The 21,606-nt window shown below is 54.5% G+C and overlaps 1 protein-coding gene across 3 annotated transcripts in view; it reads left to right on the top strand.

The window, feature by feature from the left end:
- The window catches only part of MAPKBP1 (mitogen-activated protein kinase binding protein 1), a 54,967-nt gene that overhangs the window by 30,772 nt on the left and 2,589 nt on the right, over positions 1 to 21,606 (top strand). For 2 of the 3 annotated variants that reach the window (XM_014480887.2, XM_070378194.1), the window contains exons 4-30: positions 7,051 to 7,113; positions 7,343 to 7,400; positions 8,149 to 8,319; positions 8,940 to 9,077; positions 9,339 to 9,521; positions 10,096 to 10,256; positions 11,028 to 11,217; positions 11,772 to 11,918; positions 12,114 to 12,289; positions 13,072 to 13,163; positions 13,646 to 13,771; positions 14,375 to 14,445; positions 14,606 to 14,727; positions 14,965 to 15,040; positions 15,153 to 15,264; positions 15,441 to 15,504; positions 15,691 to 15,825; positions 16,013 to 16,149; positions 16,321 to 16,376; positions 17,393 to 17,629; positions 18,086 to 18,252; positions 18,487 to 18,632; positions 18,739 to 18,936; positions 19,094 to 19,178; positions 19,462 to 19,745; positions 19,967 to 20,563; positions 21,009 to 21,094. In XM_014480887.2, coding sequence (XP_014336373.1) covers positions 7,051 to 7,113; positions 7,343 to 7,400; positions 8,149 to 8,319; positions 8,940 to 9,077; positions 9,339 to 9,521; positions 10,096 to 10,256; positions 11,028 to 11,217; positions 11,772 to 11,918; positions 12,114 to 12,289; positions 13,072 to 13,163; positions 13,646 to 13,771; positions 14,375 to 14,445; positions 14,606 to 14,727; positions 14,965 to 15,040; positions 15,153 to 15,264; positions 15,441 to 15,504; positions 15,691 to 15,825; positions 16,013 to 16,149; positions 16,321 to 16,376; positions 17,393 to 17,629; positions 18,086 to 18,252; positions 18,487 to 18,632; positions 18,739 to 18,936; positions 19,094 to 19,178; positions 19,462 to 19,745; positions 19,967 to 20,563; positions 21,009 to 21,094 — 4,078 coding nt within the window. The remainder of the gene's footprint in view (positions 1 to 7,050; positions 7,114 to 7,342; positions 7,401 to 8,148; positions 8,320 to 8,939; positions 9,078 to 9,338; positions 9,522 to 10,095; positions 10,257 to 11,027; positions 11,218 to 11,771; positions 11,919 to 12,113; positions 12,290 to 13,071; positions 13,164 to 13,645; positions 13,772 to 14,374; positions 14,446 to 14,605; positions 14,728 to 14,964; positions 15,041 to 15,152; positions 15,265 to 15,440; positions 15,505 to 15,690; positions 15,826 to 16,012; positions 16,150 to 16,320; positions 16,377 to 17,392; positions 17,630 to 18,085; positions 18,253 to 18,486; positions 18,633 to 18,738; positions 18,937 to 19,093; positions 19,179 to 19,461; positions 19,746 to 19,966; positions 20,564 to 21,008; positions 21,095 to 21,606) is intronic. The other variant, XM_070378195.1, reaches the window with a different exon arrangement.

Here is a 21,606-nt window from a genome sequence, read left to right as displayed (position 1 = left end):
TCTTCTAGCCGCAGGGTATACAGCAGTGACTAAGACGGACAGTGTCATCGCTTCTTCCGGGTTTAAGGCAATTGGGGGAGGGGAGTGGGTAAGCAGATAGTAAGCATGTAAACAAACAAATGAGCAAGATAATATCAGAGACTGGTCAGTGTTCTGAAGGAGTGATGGAAAGGAGAGTAAGTGAACATCCTGGAGCTGGGTGGGAGTAGGGCTACTTGAAGATCAGCTGGTCAGGGCTCAGTGGGAGCTGACCTTTGAGCTGTTGTCTGGGCGACAAAGAGGAATCCCTGTGTGAAGATCTGTGCTTTCAGGTGGAGACCTCAACTACAAAGGTCCCAAGAAAGGATGCATTGATTCACTTGTTTGAGTAGCTAAACAGCAGCCATGGTGGCTAGAGCCTGGTGAGTGAGAGGAAGGGGCTCAGACCCTGCCTTTTGGACCTGAGTCATGAGTCCTGTGAGATCTGCTTCTTGTCCTGGAAGGGAATATGTTCAGATTCCCCTGGGCAGAGAGACATGTACCATGTTATTTACTGGGTTATTATGGCCAATTTTCTTTTCCCATTCCTTTGAGTGGATGGGTGGGTCTCACAGAGCATCTCGGAAACAGAGACCAATGGGTCTCATGATTTGGCCTAGGAATGTTACTTATTTGGAAGGATGCCAGGTATCTAAAGAGGACTACAATCAAGGATGTCCTAGGCAACATCCTAGACTCATCTCTTAGAACAATTAAAGCCATAACATTTCCCCTTTGGGAGTGAATCTGGAGGGACAGTTTGTAATTCCACATCTGGAGGAGGACCCTGATGAGTCACTAATCTGCAGGTCCTGGATGGGAGACTGTAGTTGGGGTTCCTGTTGCCACTGCTGACCCCTGGATAGCCATTTCCTTGTTATTGGTGCCCCAGGGAACCTGTCAAGAAGATAGCTAGGAGTGCCCTGCTGGTTATTTTGCATACTTTTTTCTTCAATTCTCACAACAATCTTGAGACATAGATATTATTATTCTTGTCTTATAGATGAGGAAACTGAGATTCAGAGAAGTGAAGAAATATGCCCAAGATCACACAGTTTGTTAGCAGACAGGTCTGCCTGACCCCAGTTTTCCTATTCTTTCCATCATCACACTGCCCTCCAGCATCAGTGAGTCCTAGAAGCCTAAGGTCGGGGAGAACTGTGGACCTGCCCCGGGGTCTGCTACTCAGGAGGCTCTTCAGGAGTTAGGTTCTTTGAGATCTGGTAGCTAATGACTTAAAGATTTATTCACAAATATTTACGGAGTGTCAATTTTCTAGGCCTTTGGGATTTAACAGTAAACGAAGTAAACAAGTGTTACTGTCAGAGAGCTGGCAGTCTAGTGATGAAGACAGACCCTATTGCCTCCCCAAGAGAAAATTGTATGGAATATTACAAGTTGATGTGTGCTTTGGAAAAAGTATAAGCAATAGGCAGTGAGAGGGAATAGGGAATGTCGGGTTGTGGAATTATAGTGTTCAAAAGGCACACAGGGTGATGTGTGAGCAAGACTTGAGGACCTTTGGTGTGCCTCTGTGAGTCACCTTCTGATTTTACTTGGTCTGAAAGAGGAAATTTTAGGTGCAGGGTCACAGACCTTCTGTGCTCTCCCTGCGTGTGCCTCTTCTGCATTCCTTGCTCATCCCAGGATTCATTTGTTTCTGCCTTCTGGAGGATGGAGAGTCGTAGGAGGCGGATCCTGTGGGAATGCTGGGCTCTTGGTGACGGCAGCAGGCCTGGACTTGTCTGGGGAGGGGGGCAGTCGAGGGCTTGACCCTTCTGGTTCAGAGAAGCCCCTGGGCAGCAGGCCCAGCACCTGGTACGGGGTGCTCTACCACGTGACTCGTGGCCTGAGGCCCAGAGGGACTGAGGCCTCACCGCCTGCCTGTGAGAGGGAGCAGCCTCCCTGTACCTGTACCCTGGGGTTCTGAACCCGGGACCCGGCCGGTTGGGCCAGCCCAGCCCTGTAAGATGGAGGACAGCAGCCAGCATTGCTGCTCGCGCACGTGCCGATGGCTGCCTGCTGTGCTCGCCAGGGTCAAGGGATGTGGAGGCCAGAGGCCAAAGGTTGGTGCAAATAGCACCCTGCCCACCTCAGTCCTAGCAGACTGAGAAACTTGTTCAAAGGTCAGAGAAGACTGAGGAGGCTCTCACATCAGTGTTTTTGAGGTCTCTTCTGTTGGGAGGACCTCAGCAAGGTGGGCACAGGGAAACTTGGAGGTCTTTGCCAAGTCGTGCCTTCCCTCCACCATCTGCATTATTGTCCTCACAAGTGGAGCTGTGACCGTGGGTTGATCTCTTTCCTGCTCTTTCTCTTTGTTGGAAGGTTCCCAAATTTAAATAATTAGAAATAAAAATTTCAGCTTAAGGGCCAATCTCTGTGTGTTTCCCTCCTTGGCTTAACTCTCCCATGCCACTCAGAGAGTTTTCTAGGCCATGCTGGAAGGTTGGGAGGTGTTAGAGAAGGGAAAGTTTGCCTCATAGCTTGTCATCCTCTGTCCACATTGTCTCTTTATGCACATACGCTGCTCTCCCTCTTCCCACCACCATGGAGTCAAACCTGGGGAAGAAGGAAACAAAAGACGCTACGGTCCAGCAGAGCTCAAAGCTTTACGTGCAGTGACTGGAGAGTGCATTAAGCGGTCTAACGCACTGCCCTTCAAAGGTCACCATGCTGCTTTGGGTTTGAAGGCGCCTGCATCACCTGCTTTTTCTGAATGTGGAATGTGTCAGAATCTGTATTGATCCAATTCAGGTCAGATCTGCTTTCGGCCCAGGCCCTCTGCCATGATTTATCTGGAGCTGATCTGAAAGCTAGGTAACCCAGAACCATTCAGACTGGAAGCCGTCACCAGAGAGGACAAGCCTGTGGAGCCCTCCTTAGCCTTAGAAAATGCCAGCTTTCCTGAAAACTTGCTGGGCTTTGCTGATGGTGTCAGGCCTGGGGGGGTTTATAATTTTTCATACATTGAATAAAATATTAAAACCTAAATATTTAGACCTATGAACTTTGAACTATAACTGCTATAATTTTCATGTGCCCCATTATGATTTCCCAGAATTCTGTAGCCAGAATCCCTTTTCCCTCCAAGCGCCCCAGTCTCCTCTCCCTCTTCTCAGAGGCTTCTGCCCTGGCACCCTCTGCATTAGGTCGGTATGCTTTCTGTGCTTAGCTCTCCTCTTCAATTTCAGTTTTCTCTTCTTTCTCTCACTTACTCCACTCTGCTTTCCTTAGAGCACAGCTCCTGAAACCCTGACTCTGTTTTGCTTTCGCTGAGATGTCTTGGAAAGGCCTCTGGACTCGTTTCTCCACCTTGAAGTGGGGATAATTGTTCCAGCCACAAAACTTGTGAGGATAAGCTAAGACCAGATCTCTCAGGTGCTTAGCAGAGTGCCTGTGTCGCAGAACCTGCTAGATGAATGGTAACTCTTATTATTGGGCCCACGGTGTGAAGAGCAGACCAGTTACTGAAGGAGGTGGAAAGCCATCGTGTTGAGAGTTCACTGCAGCCCTCGCACGGCGCTTGCTAACTTAGTCAGGTGGTTTCGCCTCCCTTCTCTTTCTGTGTCGCTGTCCTAGAGCCTGGGGATAGCGTCTCCCTCAGCATCCCCCCCACCTCCGTCCCTTCCTTGCTACTTTCCAAGGTTATGGTCTCCTAAATGGATGAAGATGTAGATACTTTCTTTGCCCAAGCTTAACCCAGTTCTCTTCCCTTGGCTGCCTTCCCAGAAATAAATAAAGCTTCCTTTAAAGTTTCTACCTTTTCTCAGATCCTAATAGGACTTACCCCCGGTTTTCTGAAGGAGATACCTGACACGCAGCCCCTGGGCACCTCATTCCCCACTGCCTGGAGTCTCTTTTGGCTTCTTGTCTGTGCTCCAGGAGGAGGAATAGTAAGATCTGCCATTTGTTTGGTCCCACTTTGTGTCCAAAAAATTATGTGATCCTATACAGAAGTCCTGACAGCTTGATCTTAGAGGCTCCTTTTAAACAGATAATGAAATAGCTTCTGACTTATCCAGGGGCACAAAATTATTCATAACAGAACAAGGACTCCAACCCTGGTGTCTGACTCCAGAGCCTACCCTGTCCCTACTGCCCCTCCCTGCTCTGAGGATCCAGGGATCTTTGTTGTCTCCTCCCATAGGAGACAGGTGGGCATGCTAGGGAGGAGAGTCTGGCCTACGGATACCCCAGTTGACCAGGCTAGGGGAGCATTCATCCATTCAGTAAATGGTTTTGAACAACTAAACCTAACAGACTCTGCTAGGCACAGGAGACACAGCAGCGAGCAAGACCAGGCACAGTTCCCCACCCTCGTGAAGGACACAGGCTAGAGGTGGAGGAGTCTGTACTCAGTGCCCTACTGTGGGCACAGGCGGATGGACTCGATATCCTGAGATAAACTGTAATGGGAAAGAATATGAAGAAGAATGTGTATACATATATAAAACTGAATCACTGTGCCGTTCAGCAGAAATTAACACAACATTGTAAATCAACTGTACTTCAATAAAATACATTTTAAAATGTAAAAAAATGTTAAATTGCAGTTGTGATAAATGTCACAAAAGACTGGTACAACTGTGTTGTGAGAGCATGTACTGAGGCCATCTGACGTGAGATGTGAAAGAGGTTAAGTGTTAACCAGTTGGGAAAAGGAGGGGAGAATGCTCTAGACAAGGAAGGGCCCTAGCAAAGGCGTGGAGTGGGAGGAGCACAGGAAGCCAAAGGGTGAGGGTGGAGTGGGGCAGGGGCCACACCACCCAGGGCCTTCGCACAGCCCTTATTTAAGGCCTTGCGTCTTAGAAGCTCCCCAGGGATGTTCAGCAGGGGTGACACAGTCAGATCAAACAGACACAGTGTTTGATGTCGAGAGCACAGGACACTGCAAGACCTGCTCTCTGTCGGAGCCTGGGTGTCTGAGCAAAGTTTCCTCACTTCAGAAGTTGGACAGTTGGACCAGATGATCTTTAAAGATACTCAGCACAGTGCATCAGTGCATTTAATTTCTTCCATCCTTCCTTCTGGCTCTAAGGTTCTATGCATCTTACCTGTTTGAGAGGAATTAGACCCCCTGCATCCTGGATTGCCCCTAACAGAAGCTGGACGTGTGTGTGTGTGTGTTGGGATAGGGGAAGGAGAGTGATGGGGCACAGAGTTTCCCTTTGTGTGTGTGTGTGTGTGTGTGTGTGTTGGGATAGGGGAAGGAGAGTGATGGGGCACAGAGTTTCCCTTTGTGTGTGTGTGTGTATGTGTGTTGGGATGGGGGAAGGAGAGTGATGGGGCACAGAGTTTCCCTCTGTGTGTGTGTGTCTGTGTTGGGATGGGGGAAGGAGAGTGATGGGGCAGAGTTTCCCTGTGTGTGTGTATGTGTGTGTGTGTTGGGATGGGGGAAGGAGAGTGATGGGGCACAGAGTTTCCCTCTGTGTGTGTGTGTGTGTGTGTTGGGATGGGGGAAGGAGAGTGATGGGGCACAGAGTTTCCCTGTGTGTGTGTATGTGTGTGTGTGTTGGGATAGGGGAAGGAGAGTGATGGGGCACAGAGTTTCCCTCTGTGTGTGTGTGTGTGTTGGGATGGGGGAAGGAGAGTGATGGGGCACAGAGTTTCCCTTTGTGTGTGTGTGTGTGTTGGGATGGGGGAAGGAGAGTGATGGGGCACAAAGTTTCCGAAGCCATGTGATTTTGGTTACGTTTTAAAAAACCCTCCTGACATGGTATTCTAGAAAGGAAGTGGAAGACTGAAAGTTGGTATAAAGAGAGAAGGAGAAAGTAATGAGGAAAGAGAAGCAAAGCTTAGGAGATGGAGGGAGAAGAAAGAGCATTGAGAAGGGATTTGGGGACAGGAGTTAGAGGAAAAGATGTTGTGACTCAGGAATTCCAAGGCTGTCAGTCAGCCTGGCAGTTCTGGGCATAGCAGGTGTCCCTCAGAGATCCCAGTGTCCCCAGAAATTACCTGTGGAATTTGTATATTAAAGTCGTTTCTTGACCCTGAGATGCTGAGCCGTCACTAGCAACTGGTACTCACTTTGGTTTTGAGTTCCTAGCAAGTGGTGGGTTTTAGGTATGGGAGCTGCAGTGCTTTCCCACTAATCCAGGCTGTGTCTGAGCCTTCTCTCCCCTTCCCTCACCTGGGGCAGCAGGCTCCACACCTGCTCCGTCAGCTAGTCGCAGTTCTGATGCAGCCATGAGCAGAAGCGCAGTGAGGCCCAGCCTGCCGACAGCCAGGAGCCTAAGGGAGTGCATTGCTGGCTATGGCTTCCTGCTTCTTGCTCCCAACTCCTGCCACCTGGAAAGTCAGTCAGAGCCCAGTCCCATCCAGCCTTGCCCTCTGGCTGGAGAGGATGCTCCCAGCCTTCTTCCATTGTCTTCTGTCAGTCTGGAGGGTCCTTCTCAGGCTCCTTGGGGCCAGGGATCCTCAGGGGTGGGCTTCCCAGGCCCTCCCAGGCTGTCTCTGCCCCTCCCTCTAGTCTTATCGACCCTTCTGGCAGTTCTGGTCCCTGCCTCCCACCCGCTCCATCACCTGATGCATAGAGGGGGTGTGTGTGCCGGGGCAGGGATGGGGTTGGCTCTTGCCAAGTATACACATGGACACACATGTGAGAGGCCTCACTCCTTGGGGCACAAATACTTGACACACATCTGACTCCAAGCCACACTGGCTGTGTGTGCACCTGCAGCCTGGTTTGCCCAAATCACGTGGGTTCTCCCCTTCTGCCCCACTTCCTGGGCTGGCGAGGCTCTGGGAGGGCCTGGGTCCCTGCTGCCCTGTGGCAGAGATGGCGCTGGTGCTGGGGCACATGGTGAGCCATCTTGCAGGGAACCCTTCCACCTCATGAGGCTGGGAAGTGGGCCCTTGTGGGTGGAAAGGAAGCAGGAAGAACAAGTTTCCAGGAGAAAGCAGTCAGTTGCCCTTTGTGGCTAGTGATGCCCCTCTGAGCCGGTCGCCCCAGCTCCCTGGCCTGGGGGACTGGAGCTCCTGGGGGCGCCGTAGTTTGGTGCTGAAGTTGGGTTGCCTTCCTCATCTTCCCAGGTGTGTGGTCGTGCTGTTCAATCCCCGGAAACACAAACAGCACCACATCCTCAACAGTTCCAGGTAAATGGGTCTGGGCCCTCGGGAAGCATCTCCTGGGAGCTGTGAGAAGGTGCAGTCTGGGGTCTGTGTGGCGCTGGGGATGGGGACGTGGCTGGGCCCCCAGGCCGGCCAGGGAAATGCCACCTGTGCCACTGGTTGTCTGCTGGTCTTGCCTCTTGAGGGGACTGTGCGGGAGCCAGGCTTAGACCGGGCTACCAGTGCCCCTTTGAGCCCACCTCATTTCTTGCAGGAAAACCATCACTGCCCTTGCCTTCTCTCCTGATGGCAAGTACTTGGTCACTGGAGAGGTGAGTGAGGAAGGGGGCTGCAGAGCTCTGAAGAGGGCAGGTGGCCTGGGCGCAGCAGAGAACTTCAGTCCTGGGCCTGGTTAGGGCTGCTGCCACTCTGGCTTCCTGAACCGGTGTCAAATCCCAGTTTTGGTTGCACCTTGAAACAGTGGTTTCTGAAGCCTTAGTGGGCATCTGAGTCAGCTGAGCGCTTGTTAAAGCGCACATTGCTGGATCTGCTCCCGGAGTTTCTGGTTCTGTGGGCCTGGGAAGGGACCCCAAATTTTGCATTTCTCTCAAGTTCTCAGGTCTCACTGATTCTGCTGGTTTATTAGAAAGCACACCGTGAAAACCTCTGCCTTAAGATATTCCTTATGCCAGGGGGCCCCCTGCTGGGCACATGCGGAACATCTGCCCCTCTCAGTCTCTTACAGGGAGGCAGTAGGGGCAGAAATAGGCGTGGGTGGTAGTGGTCCTCAACCCTGACTGCCCATCGGAATCACTCTAGGAACTTTGAACAAATACAGAGGTGCAGACCCTCACCCAGAGATACTGAACTGAGTCTGGGAGCATTTTCTCTCTGATAATGGTTGTAATCCTGAGATATTTATCATGTTTTCTGTATACCTTCGCCTGTGTAGCACTCTACCCTTGGCCAGGGGATCCTTAGAGAGACTGTGCCCAGTCGCTGGAGAGGTAGGGCCCCAATCCTGAAAGGCTAGGGAGGCTGTGCCTCTGGCCCTCACTGCCCGTTCCTGCTTCCCTGCAGAGTGGGCACATGCCTGCCGTGCGCGTTTGGGATGTGGCAGAGCACAGCCAGGTGGCTGAGCTGCAGGAGCACAAGTATGGTGTGGCTTGTGTGGCCTTCTCCCCGAGCGCCAAGTACATCGTCTCTGTGGGCTACCAGCATGACATGATCGTCAACGTCTGGGCCTGGAAGGTGAGTGGCCCCGGCTGGGCTGGCCTGGCACCCTCATTGGGGTCCAAGGGCCAGTTGAGGAGTCAGGAAGCTATTGACCTGAGTCTCTTCATTCCACTCTGCTGCTCAGTTACATTCTAGAAAATGACCTGAAGCAGAAAAGAGGAACCGTGTAGCCAAGTGTGTTGGTAGAAAGAGGCTAGCTTTTTGCCTCTGAGGACCTCCGGAGGAAATGAATGTCTTCAGTTCCTCTGGAAAAGGATTCTCCTTCCTCCCCTCTTTTTCTGACCGGTAAATCCTGGAAAGTGAAAGAAAGTGTTAGTTGCTCAGTCATGTCCGATTTTTTGCGACCCCATGGACTGTAGCCTGCCAGGCTCTTCTGTTCATGGAATTCTCCAGGCAAGAATGCTGGAGTGGGTTGCCATTCCATTCTCCAGGGGAACTTCCTGACCCAGGGATCGAATCTGGGTCTTCTGCATGGCAGGCGGATTCTTAACCACCTGAGCTACCAAGGAAGTCCAAATCCTGGAAAGAAACATTTTAAAGTACAAATCCTATCTTATCCTCCTCCATCTTCTGAGCCTCTTTATTCTTCACTCCAAGAGGCAGAATTTTGATTCTTCCTTTGACTTTCTCTCCAGAAAAACATCGTGGTGGCTTCCAATAAGGTGTCCAGTCGGGTCACCGCAGTGTCCTTCTCTGAAGACTGCAGCTACTTTGTCACTGCTGGTAACCGGCATATCAAATTCTGGTACCTTGATGACAGCAAGACCTCAAAGGTGAGGTGCTGAGGCTGGAAATAGCCTCCAGGGCCAGGGTCTGCTCACCCACCCCAGGAGACACTGCTCCCTTGGGCCCCCTCTCTGCTCGATCACCAGCCACCCAGTTCTGGATGAATCAGGTGCTGCCTGCGCCTAGGGATAGTCTCAAAGGGCAGGGGGTGGTAGGGCTTGCTGTGTCTCTTGGCTCCCTCTCCCCAGGCCAAGTCTCTGGGGCGGCTGAAGGGCAGATGGGTGGGCAGCAGTGGTGTGTCTCCGCAGGTTAACGCCACTGTGCCCCTGCTGGGCCGCTCGGGGCTGCTGGGCGAGCTGCGGAACAACCTGTTCACTGACGTGGCCTGTGGCAGAGGGAAGAAGGCAGACAGCACCTTCTGCATCACGTCCTCAGGGCTGCTGTGCGAGTTCAGTGACCGGAGGCTTCTGGACAAGTGGGTGGAGCTGAGAGTAAGTACCTCTGTCCCGCTGGCTGGGGGCCGCCTGGGTCTCCCGCCCAGGGCAGAGCCGGTGCCCATGGCTCCGCCCCAGGGGCGGGGCCTGAAGGTGGGAGGGGGGGCCCCCAGGAGGAGGAAGCTTGAGGCCAGCGCTTGGCCAGGTTCCAGCCCACGCAGATGGGTGTAACTGCCTCCTCTCTGCTCTCTGTTTCTGTCTTTCTTTCCCCTGCTTTCCTCTTCTCAGAACACAGACAGCTTCACAGTAAGTGGTGCTAGACTCTTCCCCTCTTTCTCATGCTGTCCCTTTCTCTTTGCTGGGCTTTTCCTGTTTTGTCCTCTTGGCCAAAACCGCTGGTGCCTTCCAAGGCTCCGGGGCTCCCATCCCTGGTCCGCACGTGGCTTGTGGGCCCTCTGGCCACCTGCTGCTGGAGGGCGGGTGTCTCTAGGTGACAGCTGAGGGGCTCAGGCCTGTGCAGCTGGGCTGCTTTCCCTTGCCCCTGCCTTGGTGGGTGTCTCTTCTAGGCAGGTGACTGTTGAGGAGGGGTTGAGGGGGTGGCCCATGCTGAGCCGAGCCCCTCTGCCTGCAGACCACTGTGGCCCACTGCATCTCCGTGAGCCAGGACTACATCTTCTGTGGCTGCGCTGATGGCACCGTGCGCCTCTTCAACCCTTCCAACCTGCACTTCCTCAGCACCCTGCCCCGGCCCCACGCCCTGGGGACAGACATCGCCAGTGTCACAGAAGCCAGGTGAGCTGTGCAGGACCCCTGCCTCCTTTTCAGAGCTTGACTCCGCACCCAGCCTTCCTTCCCTCTGCTTCAAGGTGAAGGTATCAGCACCCCAAAGATTACAGGAACGTCTCTGCAGAAACACAGATTTGGCTTTATGGGTACACGGAACCCTCAGGGGACCATGGAGTATCTCTGTATGCAGGCGTTAGGTGGGGCTTAGTGTCAGATTTGGGTTTACATTCAATGATTTTAGGACTGGTTCAAGGGATTGAAGTTTTGCTTTGGTTGGATGCTGTGAAGAAGTGGGGGGCAATTCCACAATTGGACATTTAATAACTTTTATCTGAAAGGTAGAAGGAAAGGTGTGGAGCTAAAGCTGTAATTGATAGATAAAGGAATAGCGGCAGTCAGTCCTGAAAGATGAGAAAGGGTGATGATCTGTCTTCTCTATGGCTGGGACAGTGATCTTGTTTTTATCTGTCTCAGAACCACTGCACAGCGGTCTTGTTTTTGTTTCGCTCCATCGTGGCCGCAGTCACCTTGTCTGCCGTTGGTGTTCTGAGCCCTGGTCCGTGCTTGTCAGGAGAGCACACTGGTCCGGGAGCTGGTGCTGGGGCGGCTCCCAGCTGAGAGCTGTCAGAGCAGCGCTTTCCTCCCAAGCAGCTGCTTCCAAACCTGTGGGTCTGGAGAGGGCTCCCGTGCTCCTTCCTTTGTGGCTTGGCTTCTGTTTTCATTCCCTCATTTCCACAGCTCCTCACTCACCGCTTTGCACCGTCTTCTTCCCCACAGTCGCCTCTTCTCTGGCGCGGCTAATGCCAGATATCCAGACACCATCGCCTTGACCTTCGATCCTACTAATCAGTGGCTGTCTTGTGTGTACAACGACCACAGCATTTATGTTTGGGATGTGAGGGACCCCAAGAAAGTGGGCAAGGTGTATTCGGCTCTGTATCATTCCTCCTGCGTCTGGAGTGTGGAGGTAGGTGGCCGGGCTTAGACACATGGTGAGGATGGAGAGTGAGGATCCCCAAGTGGAACACTGTGTTCCTGCTCCCTCCTCCTTTCTTCAGCAGCAGCCCTGTGTATCCACATACCCTCAGATGGGTCCTGGGGACCGATCTTGAATTAGTGCTTAAACGTCTCAGGCTTCTTCCAATGGGCCCCTGTCCATCCTTAGCTCTGCCTTGTCCTGGGCTGGATGATCTTAAACAAGTTACTGAACTTACCTGAGTTTTGTTTTCTCAGTGGTAAAATGATGTACCTAATTCATCTAATTGTTTTAAGAATTAAGTGAAAAACTGTGAGTGGAGTATTTCATAGTAAGCATAGCAGAGTACCTTGTGTTTGGTGAATGTGCTTTCCCTCAGCGATTTGAAGAATATCTAATAGTTGCAGTTTGCTTACCATGTGACAGACTCTGGGCCAAGCCTTGGCCAACAACAGCTCTTTAGTCTCATTCCTTTCTGTCTCTGTGGGCTGGCAAGCAACTGCTGCCTACCTGGAGCTCTGACTTTGTACCCTCTGCCCCTTCAGGTCTACCCCGAAGTGAAGGACAGTAACCAGGCCTGCCTGCCCCCCAGTTCCTTTATCACCTGTTCCTCCGACAACACTATCCGCCTGTGGAACACAGAGAGCTCCGGGGTGCATGGCTCCACGCTGCACCGGAACATCCTCAGCAATGTGAGCCTGGGCCCCTCCAGGCCGAGCGCCTGTGTTCCCTTGCCTTCTCAGGAACTGGGTCCCCAGACTTGATGTCCGAGTTCTTATGTGGCCTTCCCCTGCAAGTCAGGGCTTTGTCTTATCCAGCATTCCTCTCCTCTTTCCCCTGTACTGATTAGACCTGTCTTACCCACTTCTCCTGACCTGCTCCACCAGGACCTCATTAAGATCATCTATGTGGATGGGAACACTCAGGCCCTGCTGGACACTGAGCTGCCCGGGGGAGACAAAGCTGATGGGTCCCTGATGGATCCCCGCGTGGGCATTCGTTCTGTGTGTATCAGCCCCAATGGCCAGCATCTCGCTTCAGGAGACCGTGTGGGCACACTCAGGTAAAGCCAGCTCTGGCATGGGTACCACCTGCCTCTGGTGGTATGGGTTTGGGGGAGTTAGGTCCCCAAGGACAGAGCTTTTGAAAATCTTGGCTCAAAAAGATTGGGGAAAAGATATTCATATACAAGGGAAAGATAATTATAGTCAAGAAACCCAGCAGAAACCATTCTAATCAAGTAATCAGGCTTACATTCTCATATCAACATCATAAACCCCATAATACAATGTTCTACAGAAGGACGTAGCAGTTTTTCTGTGGTATTCTTGCCAAAATTGAAGAAACTCAGTCCCATCATGAGAAAACATCAGACTAACTCAAATTGAGGTACATATGACCAAGCACCTGCACTAATCAATACTCTTCCCAAGTGTCAAGATTATGAAAGGGAAGCAAAGACTGAAGAACTGTTACAGACAGGACACTCAGGAGAAATAACAACTAAATGCAGTTGGACTCTGGATAGGATCCTAGATCCAGAAAGAGGACATTGTGGGAAAACTGGTGGAATTCAAGTAGAGCCTTTAGGTCCTAATATTGTACTGATGTAAACTTCCTTGTTCTGGTAAGTAGACTGTTGTTATATAAGATGATCACATTAGGGAAAGCTGAGTAAGGGGAATATGGAAACTCTCTGTACTTATTTCAACTTTTCTCTAACCTGAAAGTTCAAAAATAAATTTTAAAAAAGGTCAGGAGGGAGGATATAACAGAGAAAGCAGAGTGAGTCTCTCTTCCTGCAGCCCAGCAGTGACCCCCTCCCGCCTCTCCTTATCTCTGCAGGGTGCACGAACTGCAGTCCCTAAATGAGATGCTGAAGGTGGAGGCCCATGACTCGGAAATCCTGTGCCTGGAGTACTCTAAGCCAGACACAGGTAAAGAGGATGTCTGGTACCCATGCCAGAGGCTTAGGGCTCCTCTAGTCCTGCTAGTGCTGCTTACATTGATCCTAGCTGTAGGATGTGGGACTGAAAATCCTTTGAATCATTTGGTGTCTTCGCAGATTTAGAGGAGGGCAGCTCTGCCCCTTCTCCATGGTTGCCTTGGCTTAGGGATATGGGGCTCAGTTCTTGTTAGCTGGGCCCAGATAGGGGCCTGCTCTTTTGTAGGCTGCAGTCCATGGGGTCACTAAGAGTTGGACACGACTGAGCAACTTCACTTTCACTTTTCACTTTCAGGCATTGGAGAAGGAAATGGCAACCCACTCCAGTGTTCTTGCCTGGAGAATCCCAGGGACGGGGGAGCCTGCTGGGCTGCCGTCTATGGGGTCGCACAGAGTCGGACATGACTGAAGCGACTTAGCAGCAGCAGCAGGAGCTGGGCACACATGGGCTGATGAAGTTCTTCCAACCCACAGGTCTGAAGCTCCTAGCGTCAGCGAGCCGGGACCGGCTGATCCACGTGTTGGATGCTGGACGGGAGTACAGCCTACAGCAGACATTGGACGAGCATTCATCCTCTATCACTGCTGTGAAGTTTGCAGGTAGTGGCAGGGCAATTGGGATACATTCTGCCACCTACCACTGACACCCCATGCCCCCTACTGCCCCCTGTGTTCTGCCTCCATGAGAAGAGTGTGCCAGTCACAGGGAGTATGGGACAGCAGCTGACTGTCTTGGGGCTGAATGGGAAAACAGATGAAATATAGACTGTTAGTATGGGGGATACTTATCAACCAGGCTTGCTGAGGATGGGGAGAAAGGAGGGCCTGGGTTTGAAGAGAAGCATCCTGATTTAGGTCTTCTCTGGGACTCAGACGGTAAAGAATCTGCTTGCAATGTAGGGACCCAGGTTCCATCCCTGGGTCAGGAAGGTCCCCTGGAGAAGGTAATGGCGACCTACTCCAGTATTCTTTCCTAAAGAATCCTATGGACAGAGGTGCCTGGTGGGCTACAGTTCATGGAGTCACAAAGAGTCAGACACGACTGAACGAATAACACTTTCACTTTTCACTTCATCCTGATTTAATGGGTGGTCCCAGCTGTGTCGAGTAGCTCACCGAGGGAAAGTGTTGAGGGAGGCAGAGGGCAGACTGGACCCACTGTGGTGAGAGCAGTGGGAACAGCTCAGCCCCCTTCCTCTACAGCCAGCGATGGGCAAGTCCGCATGATCAGCTGTGGAGCAGACAAGAGCATCTACTTCCGCACTGCGCAGAAGGTGAGGTGACCAGGCGTCCCTGAATGGGACAGTGGGTTTGGGGATGAGGGGTGGGGTCACTACCATTCCCCTCCCTGAGGTCACAAGAGGTGAGGGGAAGCAAAAGCAAGGCTCCTGGGGCCTGGTGAGGCATTTGGGTGTGGGCTCTCCACCCCTGCAGTCTGGAGACGGAGTGCAGTTTACCCGGACACACCACGTGGTGCGGAAGACGACCCTCTATGACATGGACGTGGAGCCCAGTTGGAAGTACACAGCCATCGGCTGCCAGGATCGGAATATTCGGTGGGCATCCCTTTCTCAGGCCTGAGGGGGTCAGCTCACAGGTGTCTATCTTCTTGTCCAGGACTTTGTGCCCCTTGAGCCCACAGAATGAGGACTTTGCCTCACCTAAGAGGTGGTGGCCCCTTTGGTGTTGGGGAGTGGCTTCCGGAGAGAACAGAGCTAGGGGTGAACGCTGGCTGCGCTGCCCGCCAAGCGACCGTGGGTTCCTGCTCATGTGATGAGTGTGTGTCTTCACAGGATCTTTAACATCAGCAGTGGGAAGCAGAAGAAGCTGTTTAAAGGGTCGCAGGGTGAGGACGGCACTCTGATTAAGGTGAGGGCTCAGTGGGATGGGTGCCGGGCCAGAGAATGGGGGGCACAGATGGTGCTGGGTGGAGAGGGCCCAGTGCTTCCTGGCCTCATCCAGCAGTGTGTCCACTCCTCAGGTGCAGACGGACCCCTCAGGGATCTACATTGCTACCAGCTGCTCTGACAAGAACCTCTCCATTTTTGACTTTTCCTCAGGCGAGTGCGTGGCTACCATGTTTGGCCACTCAGGTGAGTGTAGCCCTGCTTCTCTCCCCCTGGAACCTTCCCGTTTCTCCGTAGCCTTTTCTGGGTCCCAGCAGAGCTGTCTGTCCCTCCCCTCCAGCCAATCCCCGACCTCCACTGTTGAGAAGACATCTGGCTGGGACTTTGGGTGGGGGGCTCATTGGCCATATTTGTTTTCACAGAGATTGTCACTGGCATGAAGTTTAGTAATGACTGCAAACACCTCATCTCTGTATCAGGGGACAGGTGAGCAGAAGCCAGCTTCCCTGGGATTCTTCCTGTGTCAGTCCCCTCTCCACATCAGTGATGTCTTGGGAAGTAGGGCTGAATGGCCCGGCACTGGAGGGTGGCTCTGGTCTCCTTGCCAGCCCAGGGAGGTGCTGCCCCTTGCAGTCCCCGCACCCCTCACCCAGCTCTGTGGCTCCACCCCAGCTGCATATTTGTGTGGCGCCTGAGCTCGGAGATGACCATCAGCATGAGGCAGCGTCTGGCTGAGCTGCGCCAGCGCCAGCGCGGAGGCAAGCAGCAAGGATCATCCTCTCCTCAGAGGGCCGCTGGACCCAACCGGTGAGATCAGAGTGTGGGTGTGGATGCTGGTGGGTGGGCCTCCAGGCTGCTCCTCCTCCTCGCCATGGACCTGCCACTCAGCAGCTCTGTGTCTCCCCGTACCTGTTGCTTACTCGAAGAGCCACGCCGCTGACCTCTCCACCCACCAAGTCTCCTCTCCCCGTCACCTTGCTTGTCTTGGATGCAGGCACGAGGCCCCCTCGATGCTATCTCCCGGACCAGCTCTCTCCTCAGACAGCGACAAGGAGGGAGAAGACGAGGGCACGGAAGAGGAGGAGCTCCCAGCGCTGCCTGTCCTTTCCAGGGGTGCCAAGAAAGAGCCAGGTCTGTGCGAGCCTGCAGTGGGCCAGACAGGCACAGGCCGGGCAGGGCCTGGATGCACCCTCAGCGGGACTGGGGGGTGAGAGCAGGGGGTTGAGGCTTTGAAGGGTGGGGGCTGGCGCTTCAGAGTGAGTGGGCGGGAGCCGTGCTCTCTGACTGTTTGTCTCTGTCCAGCCTCAGTGCCCAGCCCAGCCCTGCCCCGAAGCCTGTCCCACTGGGAGATGAGTCGGGTGAGTCACCATCGTTAAAATGTTCTTCCAAGGTTACAAGGGTTGCAAGATGGTGGAAGCAGGGCTCTCTACACCTGGCGAGGCATCTGGGCATCGGATCTGCCCAGGTGCCGCCCCCTGTGTTCAAGGAAGCTCCTGGGGTGGTTCCAGGTGAGGGGTGAAGCCCACCAGGTGAGGCCAGGGGAGATGGCCTACCCGGGTCAGCCACCACTAGGGGCAGCACTCCACTTGTTCAGCCACCTGGGGCCCTGGGAGCAGATGTGAGCAAAGAACCGTTGGACGTGGGGAGTAGAAAAGGGTCAGAGCTGAACAGTTAGAAGGAAATTTCAAGAAAGTCAAAGGGCCAAAGAATGAAATCTGGAGAAACTTTAGTGCTAAAGAAGGTTAGGAGGTAAGCTCAGAACTTCCAGAATAGTTAGGGGCAAAGGCCTTAAGAGGACCAGTAACTGAACAGTGACTTGCGGGTGACCAGGAGGAGAGAGGCTTTCAGAGGCGGCTCAGCCCTCCCTTGTTCCACGTCAGGATTTCAAGCATCAGTACCTTTCACTGTCAGCAGCAGCTTCATGGGATGATGGTGGTGTGGGGTCTGGCGCCTTCTGACCAGGCCCTGGGCCTCAAGCCTGGACTCTTGGTTTGTCCTTGGTGCTGTGTATGGACCTGGGGCTGTCCTCTGAGCGGGGGCCTTTTAGAGACTCCCAGGTCTGAGGTGTCCATGACACTGGTGAAGACTGAGACTGGAAGGTCCTCTAGGACAGCACACGGAGAATAGCTGAGAGCATGAGCTCCGGAGCCAGGCTGCCTGCGCTGGAACCTGCAGGCAGGCTGCCTGTGGAACTTGGACCAGTTCCCGAAGCCCTGTATGCTTCACTTTCCCTTCAGTACCTACCTCTTAAGGTGGTTGTGAGAATTAAATGAGCTAATACATGTAAAGTGCCTGGCACACACTAGGTGGCGCGTGAGTGTCTGCTGACTCTATCGTGTGACTGTTACTCCTCTCCCACCCCACCCCATACCAGGCACAGGAGACGGAGGAGTTCCTGGACCCAGCTCCTGCCACCAACCAAGGACCCAGAAGAAGGGGGCGCTGGGCTCAGCCCGGTGTGGAGCTGAGTGTTCGCTCTATGCTGGACCTGAGGCAGCTGGAGACACTGGCCCCAGGTCCTCGGGGTCCTCACCAGGACTGTCCGGCCATGACCCCTTCAGGTCCTGGGAAGCACAGTCAGCAGGCCCCTGAAACCTCAAGCGTGAGCAAGGTGAGCCTGCTTTCCCCCCGCAGCCTAGAGATCTCCAGGCTGGCTGAGCCAGCCTTGGGCTGACAGCGGTGCCTGAGCGTTCATCCCGCGGTGGTTGCTCTGCCCCCGTGGGGCATGGGTAACCTGACCTGCAGAGTCAGGTGGGCTGGTGAGGCTGTGCCTCACTTTTCCCCTTGGGTGGAAAGGCAAGGGGTTGCCTTTGTCCTGGGTGGGGTTCCCTGGAGGGCTCATGATATGAAGTAGTGGCTGGACGTTGGCAGCCCAGAGTGCTAACGTGGTTCTTCCTGAGGCTAAAGAACACTGGTTGGAACCCAGCCTGGCTTTTTGCTATCTGCTCTCAGAATCAGATTCCCTCAAAGTTGGTGCCCACTGAATCCTCCTTGCTCCCCTGCACCTCCTCTCCCGGACCCTTGCTCACATCAGCAACCCCAGCGATGCCACTCTGTGTGTTTCCAGAATGAAAAGCTCCCCCGACCTCAGGCTTCCCAACCCTGTTCCTGCCCCCACATCATCCGATTGTTGTCCCAAGAGGAAGGGCTCTTTGCCCAAGATCTGGAGCCTGCACCCATCGAAGATGGTATTGTCTACCCGGAGCCGGGTGACAGCCCCACCCTGGATACCAGGCAAGGGTCCCGCAGACTTCTGGGGCCATGCATACCCCTCTCTCACATCTTTCCTTCCCTCCCAGTATTCTGTACTTGGGTTGGGGGCTGGCTCCAGGCACTCGGCTTGCCCACCATTGCACCCCTGCCTCATCTCCAGTCCTGCTCATAGGGCAGGAGGAAGGCAGGAGTCCATGGGGCTGCTGCTCACCACTGCTCACCGCCTCTTCTTTCCCCTGCTGGCCTCTCTGGCAGTGAGTTCCAGGTGCAGGCACCAAGCCGAGGGACCCTGGGAAGAGTGTATGCAGACGGCAGGGGCTCAGAGAAGCATAGCCCTGATAGTGCATGCTCTGTGGACTTCAGCAGCAGCCGCCTTTCCAGCCCTGAGCACCCCAATGAAGGTGAGGCTGCAGCCCCAGGGAGGGCCAGGAGCACACCGGTAGGAGTGGAGGCTCCGGCGACAGACGGGTGCAGCGTGATGCTTCTCTCCCCCTCCTCCACATCCAGACTCTGAGAGCACGGAGCCCCTGAGTGTGGATGGCATTTCCTCAGACCTTGAAGAGCCAGCCGAGGGTGATGAGGAGGAAGAGGAAGACGAGGGGGGCACTGGTCCCTATGAGGTGCAGGAGGGCAGCCCCCATACCCCGGACCAGGAGCAGTTTCTAAAACAGCACTTTGAGACTCTGGCCAATGGGGCTGCTCCAGGTGTGGTCAGATTGGTCATTGCAATCCTCCCTTCTTTTCTCCTTGCCCAGCAGAGAGGGAGGGTCCAAAGGCAGGCCATGCCTGGGGTGGCCTTTTAGGGGAGGCAGAGTCTGGAGCCAGGGCCTGCTTCAAGTCATGGTTTCTGTCACCCTGGCAGGGGGCCCAGTTCGGGTACCAGAGCGGACAGAATCTCGGAGCATCTCTTCCCGATTCCTGTTGCAAGTGCAGAGCCCCCCACTCAGGTACTCTCCCCACAGCACCTTGCTTTCCTACAAGGAGCCCAAGCTCTCCTGACCTCGCAGTGCTCCCAGTAGGGCCTGTCCTGCTCCAGGGCGGCCTGAGCCGTCTCCTCTCCAAGGCTCAGTCTTACTTGCCCAGCAGTACTGCGCCCTCCAGCTTTGTCCTGGCTGACTTGGTGCCTGCCCTTCTCTCCCAGCCCCCCTCAGTGCTGTGAGACCTTCTCCCTGTCTTGTCAGGGAGCAGCCCTGAGCCTTTTCTGGGCCTTCTTCCACATTTCCTCCCTAGGGAACCGTCCCCATCTTCCTCAAGCCTGGCAGTGACGTCGAGACTGGCCCAGGGGCTGCAGGCTTCTGGTGAGCAGCCGAGAGGCAGTGGTGCCAATCCTCCAGGAGCACCCCCAGAGGCGGAGCCTTCCCCTGGAAACCCTGGCCCCCAGCAGACAGTTCCTGTGTTACTGCCGCGACGCCGTCTTAGCCCGGACAGTGGCTGGTCCCCCAAGAGAGTGGCGGCAGCCGGCCCCACAGGTGGACTCCAGAAAGCCCAGTCGGTGCAGAGTCTGGTACCACAGGGTGAGGCACCCAGGGGGCTCGGCTCCAGGGGTTGGGTGTGTGGAGCCCATGGGCACGCTCGAGGAAGGTGGCCTCATGGAGCCCTGACGTGTCACTGGGCTTGCCAGTCGGTGTCCGTTAGTGAGTGTGTAAGGGCGCAGCAGCTCCTAGGGAGCTGAGCCTTAGCGCCCGGAACGTCTTCCTCACCCCCTGACCCGTGTGTGTGTCTGTCTCCTCTGCAGATGAGGCCCCTCCACCAGGCCTGTTGCTCTCACAGGAGATGGAAGCCCAGGGGTGCCTGTGCCCCTTGCCCAAAGCTGATCGCCGTCTGTCTCGGCCCCACTCGTACCAGAGCCCCACCACCAGTTCCATGGCCAAGATTGCCCGCAGCATCTCTGTTGGGGAAAACCTGGGTCTGGCTGCTGAACATCAAGCTCCTGCCCCCGTCCGCATCTCACCACTCAACAAGCTGGCCCTGCCCAGCCGGGCTCACCTGGTCCTGGATATCCCGAAGCCACTGCCTGATCGTCCCACCTTGGCCACCTTCTCACCTGCTACCAAGGGCCGGGCCCCTGGTGAGGCAGAACAGCCTGGCTGCCCAGTGGGGCTAGGAAAGACTCACAGTACAGCTGAGAGGCGGGCCTGTTCAGGGGAGGGTGCCACTCCTAAGCCTAGGACAGAGTGCCAGGCTCAGCCTGGCCCCAACAGCCCCTGTGCCCAGCAGCTGCCGGCCAGCAGCCTCCTCCGAGGCCCTGCAAACTTGCAGCCACCACCCCTTGAGAAGACTCCCAGCCCTGTGGAATGTGCCAGGCCAGGGGCAGCCCTGAGCCGGGACTCAGGTGTGCACCGCTCCCCAGCTCTCATCTCCCGCCCCATCCTCTGTCTCCCGTCTTGTCGGCCGCTCTCTGGCTCCATCTCATTTCTATGGGCCCAGCCTCTGGTGTTTCTCGTCCTGTCTGCTCCTGTTTCGGTTCGTAAGTCACACCCCTGATGGTGAGACACTCCGGCTAACCTTTATGGCCTCTCTATAACCCACTTCCCCTTCATTGCCCTCTAGCCCCTGGGGCTGGAGCTGGCCCTCTCCTCTGGACCATGTTTCCTGTGTGGCATTGGGAGAGTGTTGAGAAGGAAGGAGGCCAGAGGAAGGGACTCAGGGCATGTGGTGCTAGACAGGGTGGGGGGTTGGGTTGGGGTAGGCCTCTCTTGCTCTGAGCGGCCCCTGGGTGGGCAGGCTGGAAAGGACAACTCTTCTGGGCCTTGCTGAGCTGTGTCTGTCCCTTCCAGAACCAGCAGTGAGCCTGGAGCAGTGCGAGCAGCTCGTGGCTGAGCTCCAGGGCAGTGTGCGCCAGGCCGTGCAGCTCTACCACTTGGTATGTGTTGGGTACCCCCCGCCCCCTCTCCCCGTCTGCCCAACAGGAAGACAGAGCATGTCAGGAGTGCTGGTTAAGTATCTAGCACGTAATGCTAAGGCTCTTCCACTGACAAGTGGGTGGAACAGTTAAGAACTCTGAGTAGGCGAATGGGTTAGGAACCAGGCCAGGCCTTTTGAACTTGAGTACGTATCAGTCGTTTCTGGGTAACAGCTGGAGGAGACATCCTCAGACAGGAGGGGATGGTGTAGAGAGCTCTCATGTCCTAGTTTGCTTAGGACCATCTAGCTTATGCCTGTTGTCCAAGTATAATTATTAATAGTATCCCGTTTCAGATTCAGAAATGATTTGGCCACTGAACATAGGGGACAGTCCCACAGGGGCTGAGGTTTGAAAGAGGAATTACTAACAAGATGTAGATGGTGCCACATCTGATGGTTACCCCCAGGGTCTGCCTCCATCCCCTAGCCTCTGGTCATACTTGCTGATCTTGGCATGCGGAACTCCTGGCC

This window comes from Bos mutus, chromosome 10 (assembly GCF_027580195.1).
Source record: "Bos mutus isolate GX-2022 chromosome 10, NWIPB_WYAK_1.1, whole genome shotgun sequence".
Classification (NCBI taxonomy): Eukaryota; Metazoa; Chordata; class Mammalia; order Artiodactyla; family Bovidae; genus Bos; species Bos mutus.
The sequence above is the reverse complement of the archived record's forward strand: the minus strand, read 5'-3'. Positions and strand labels throughout refer to the sequence as shown.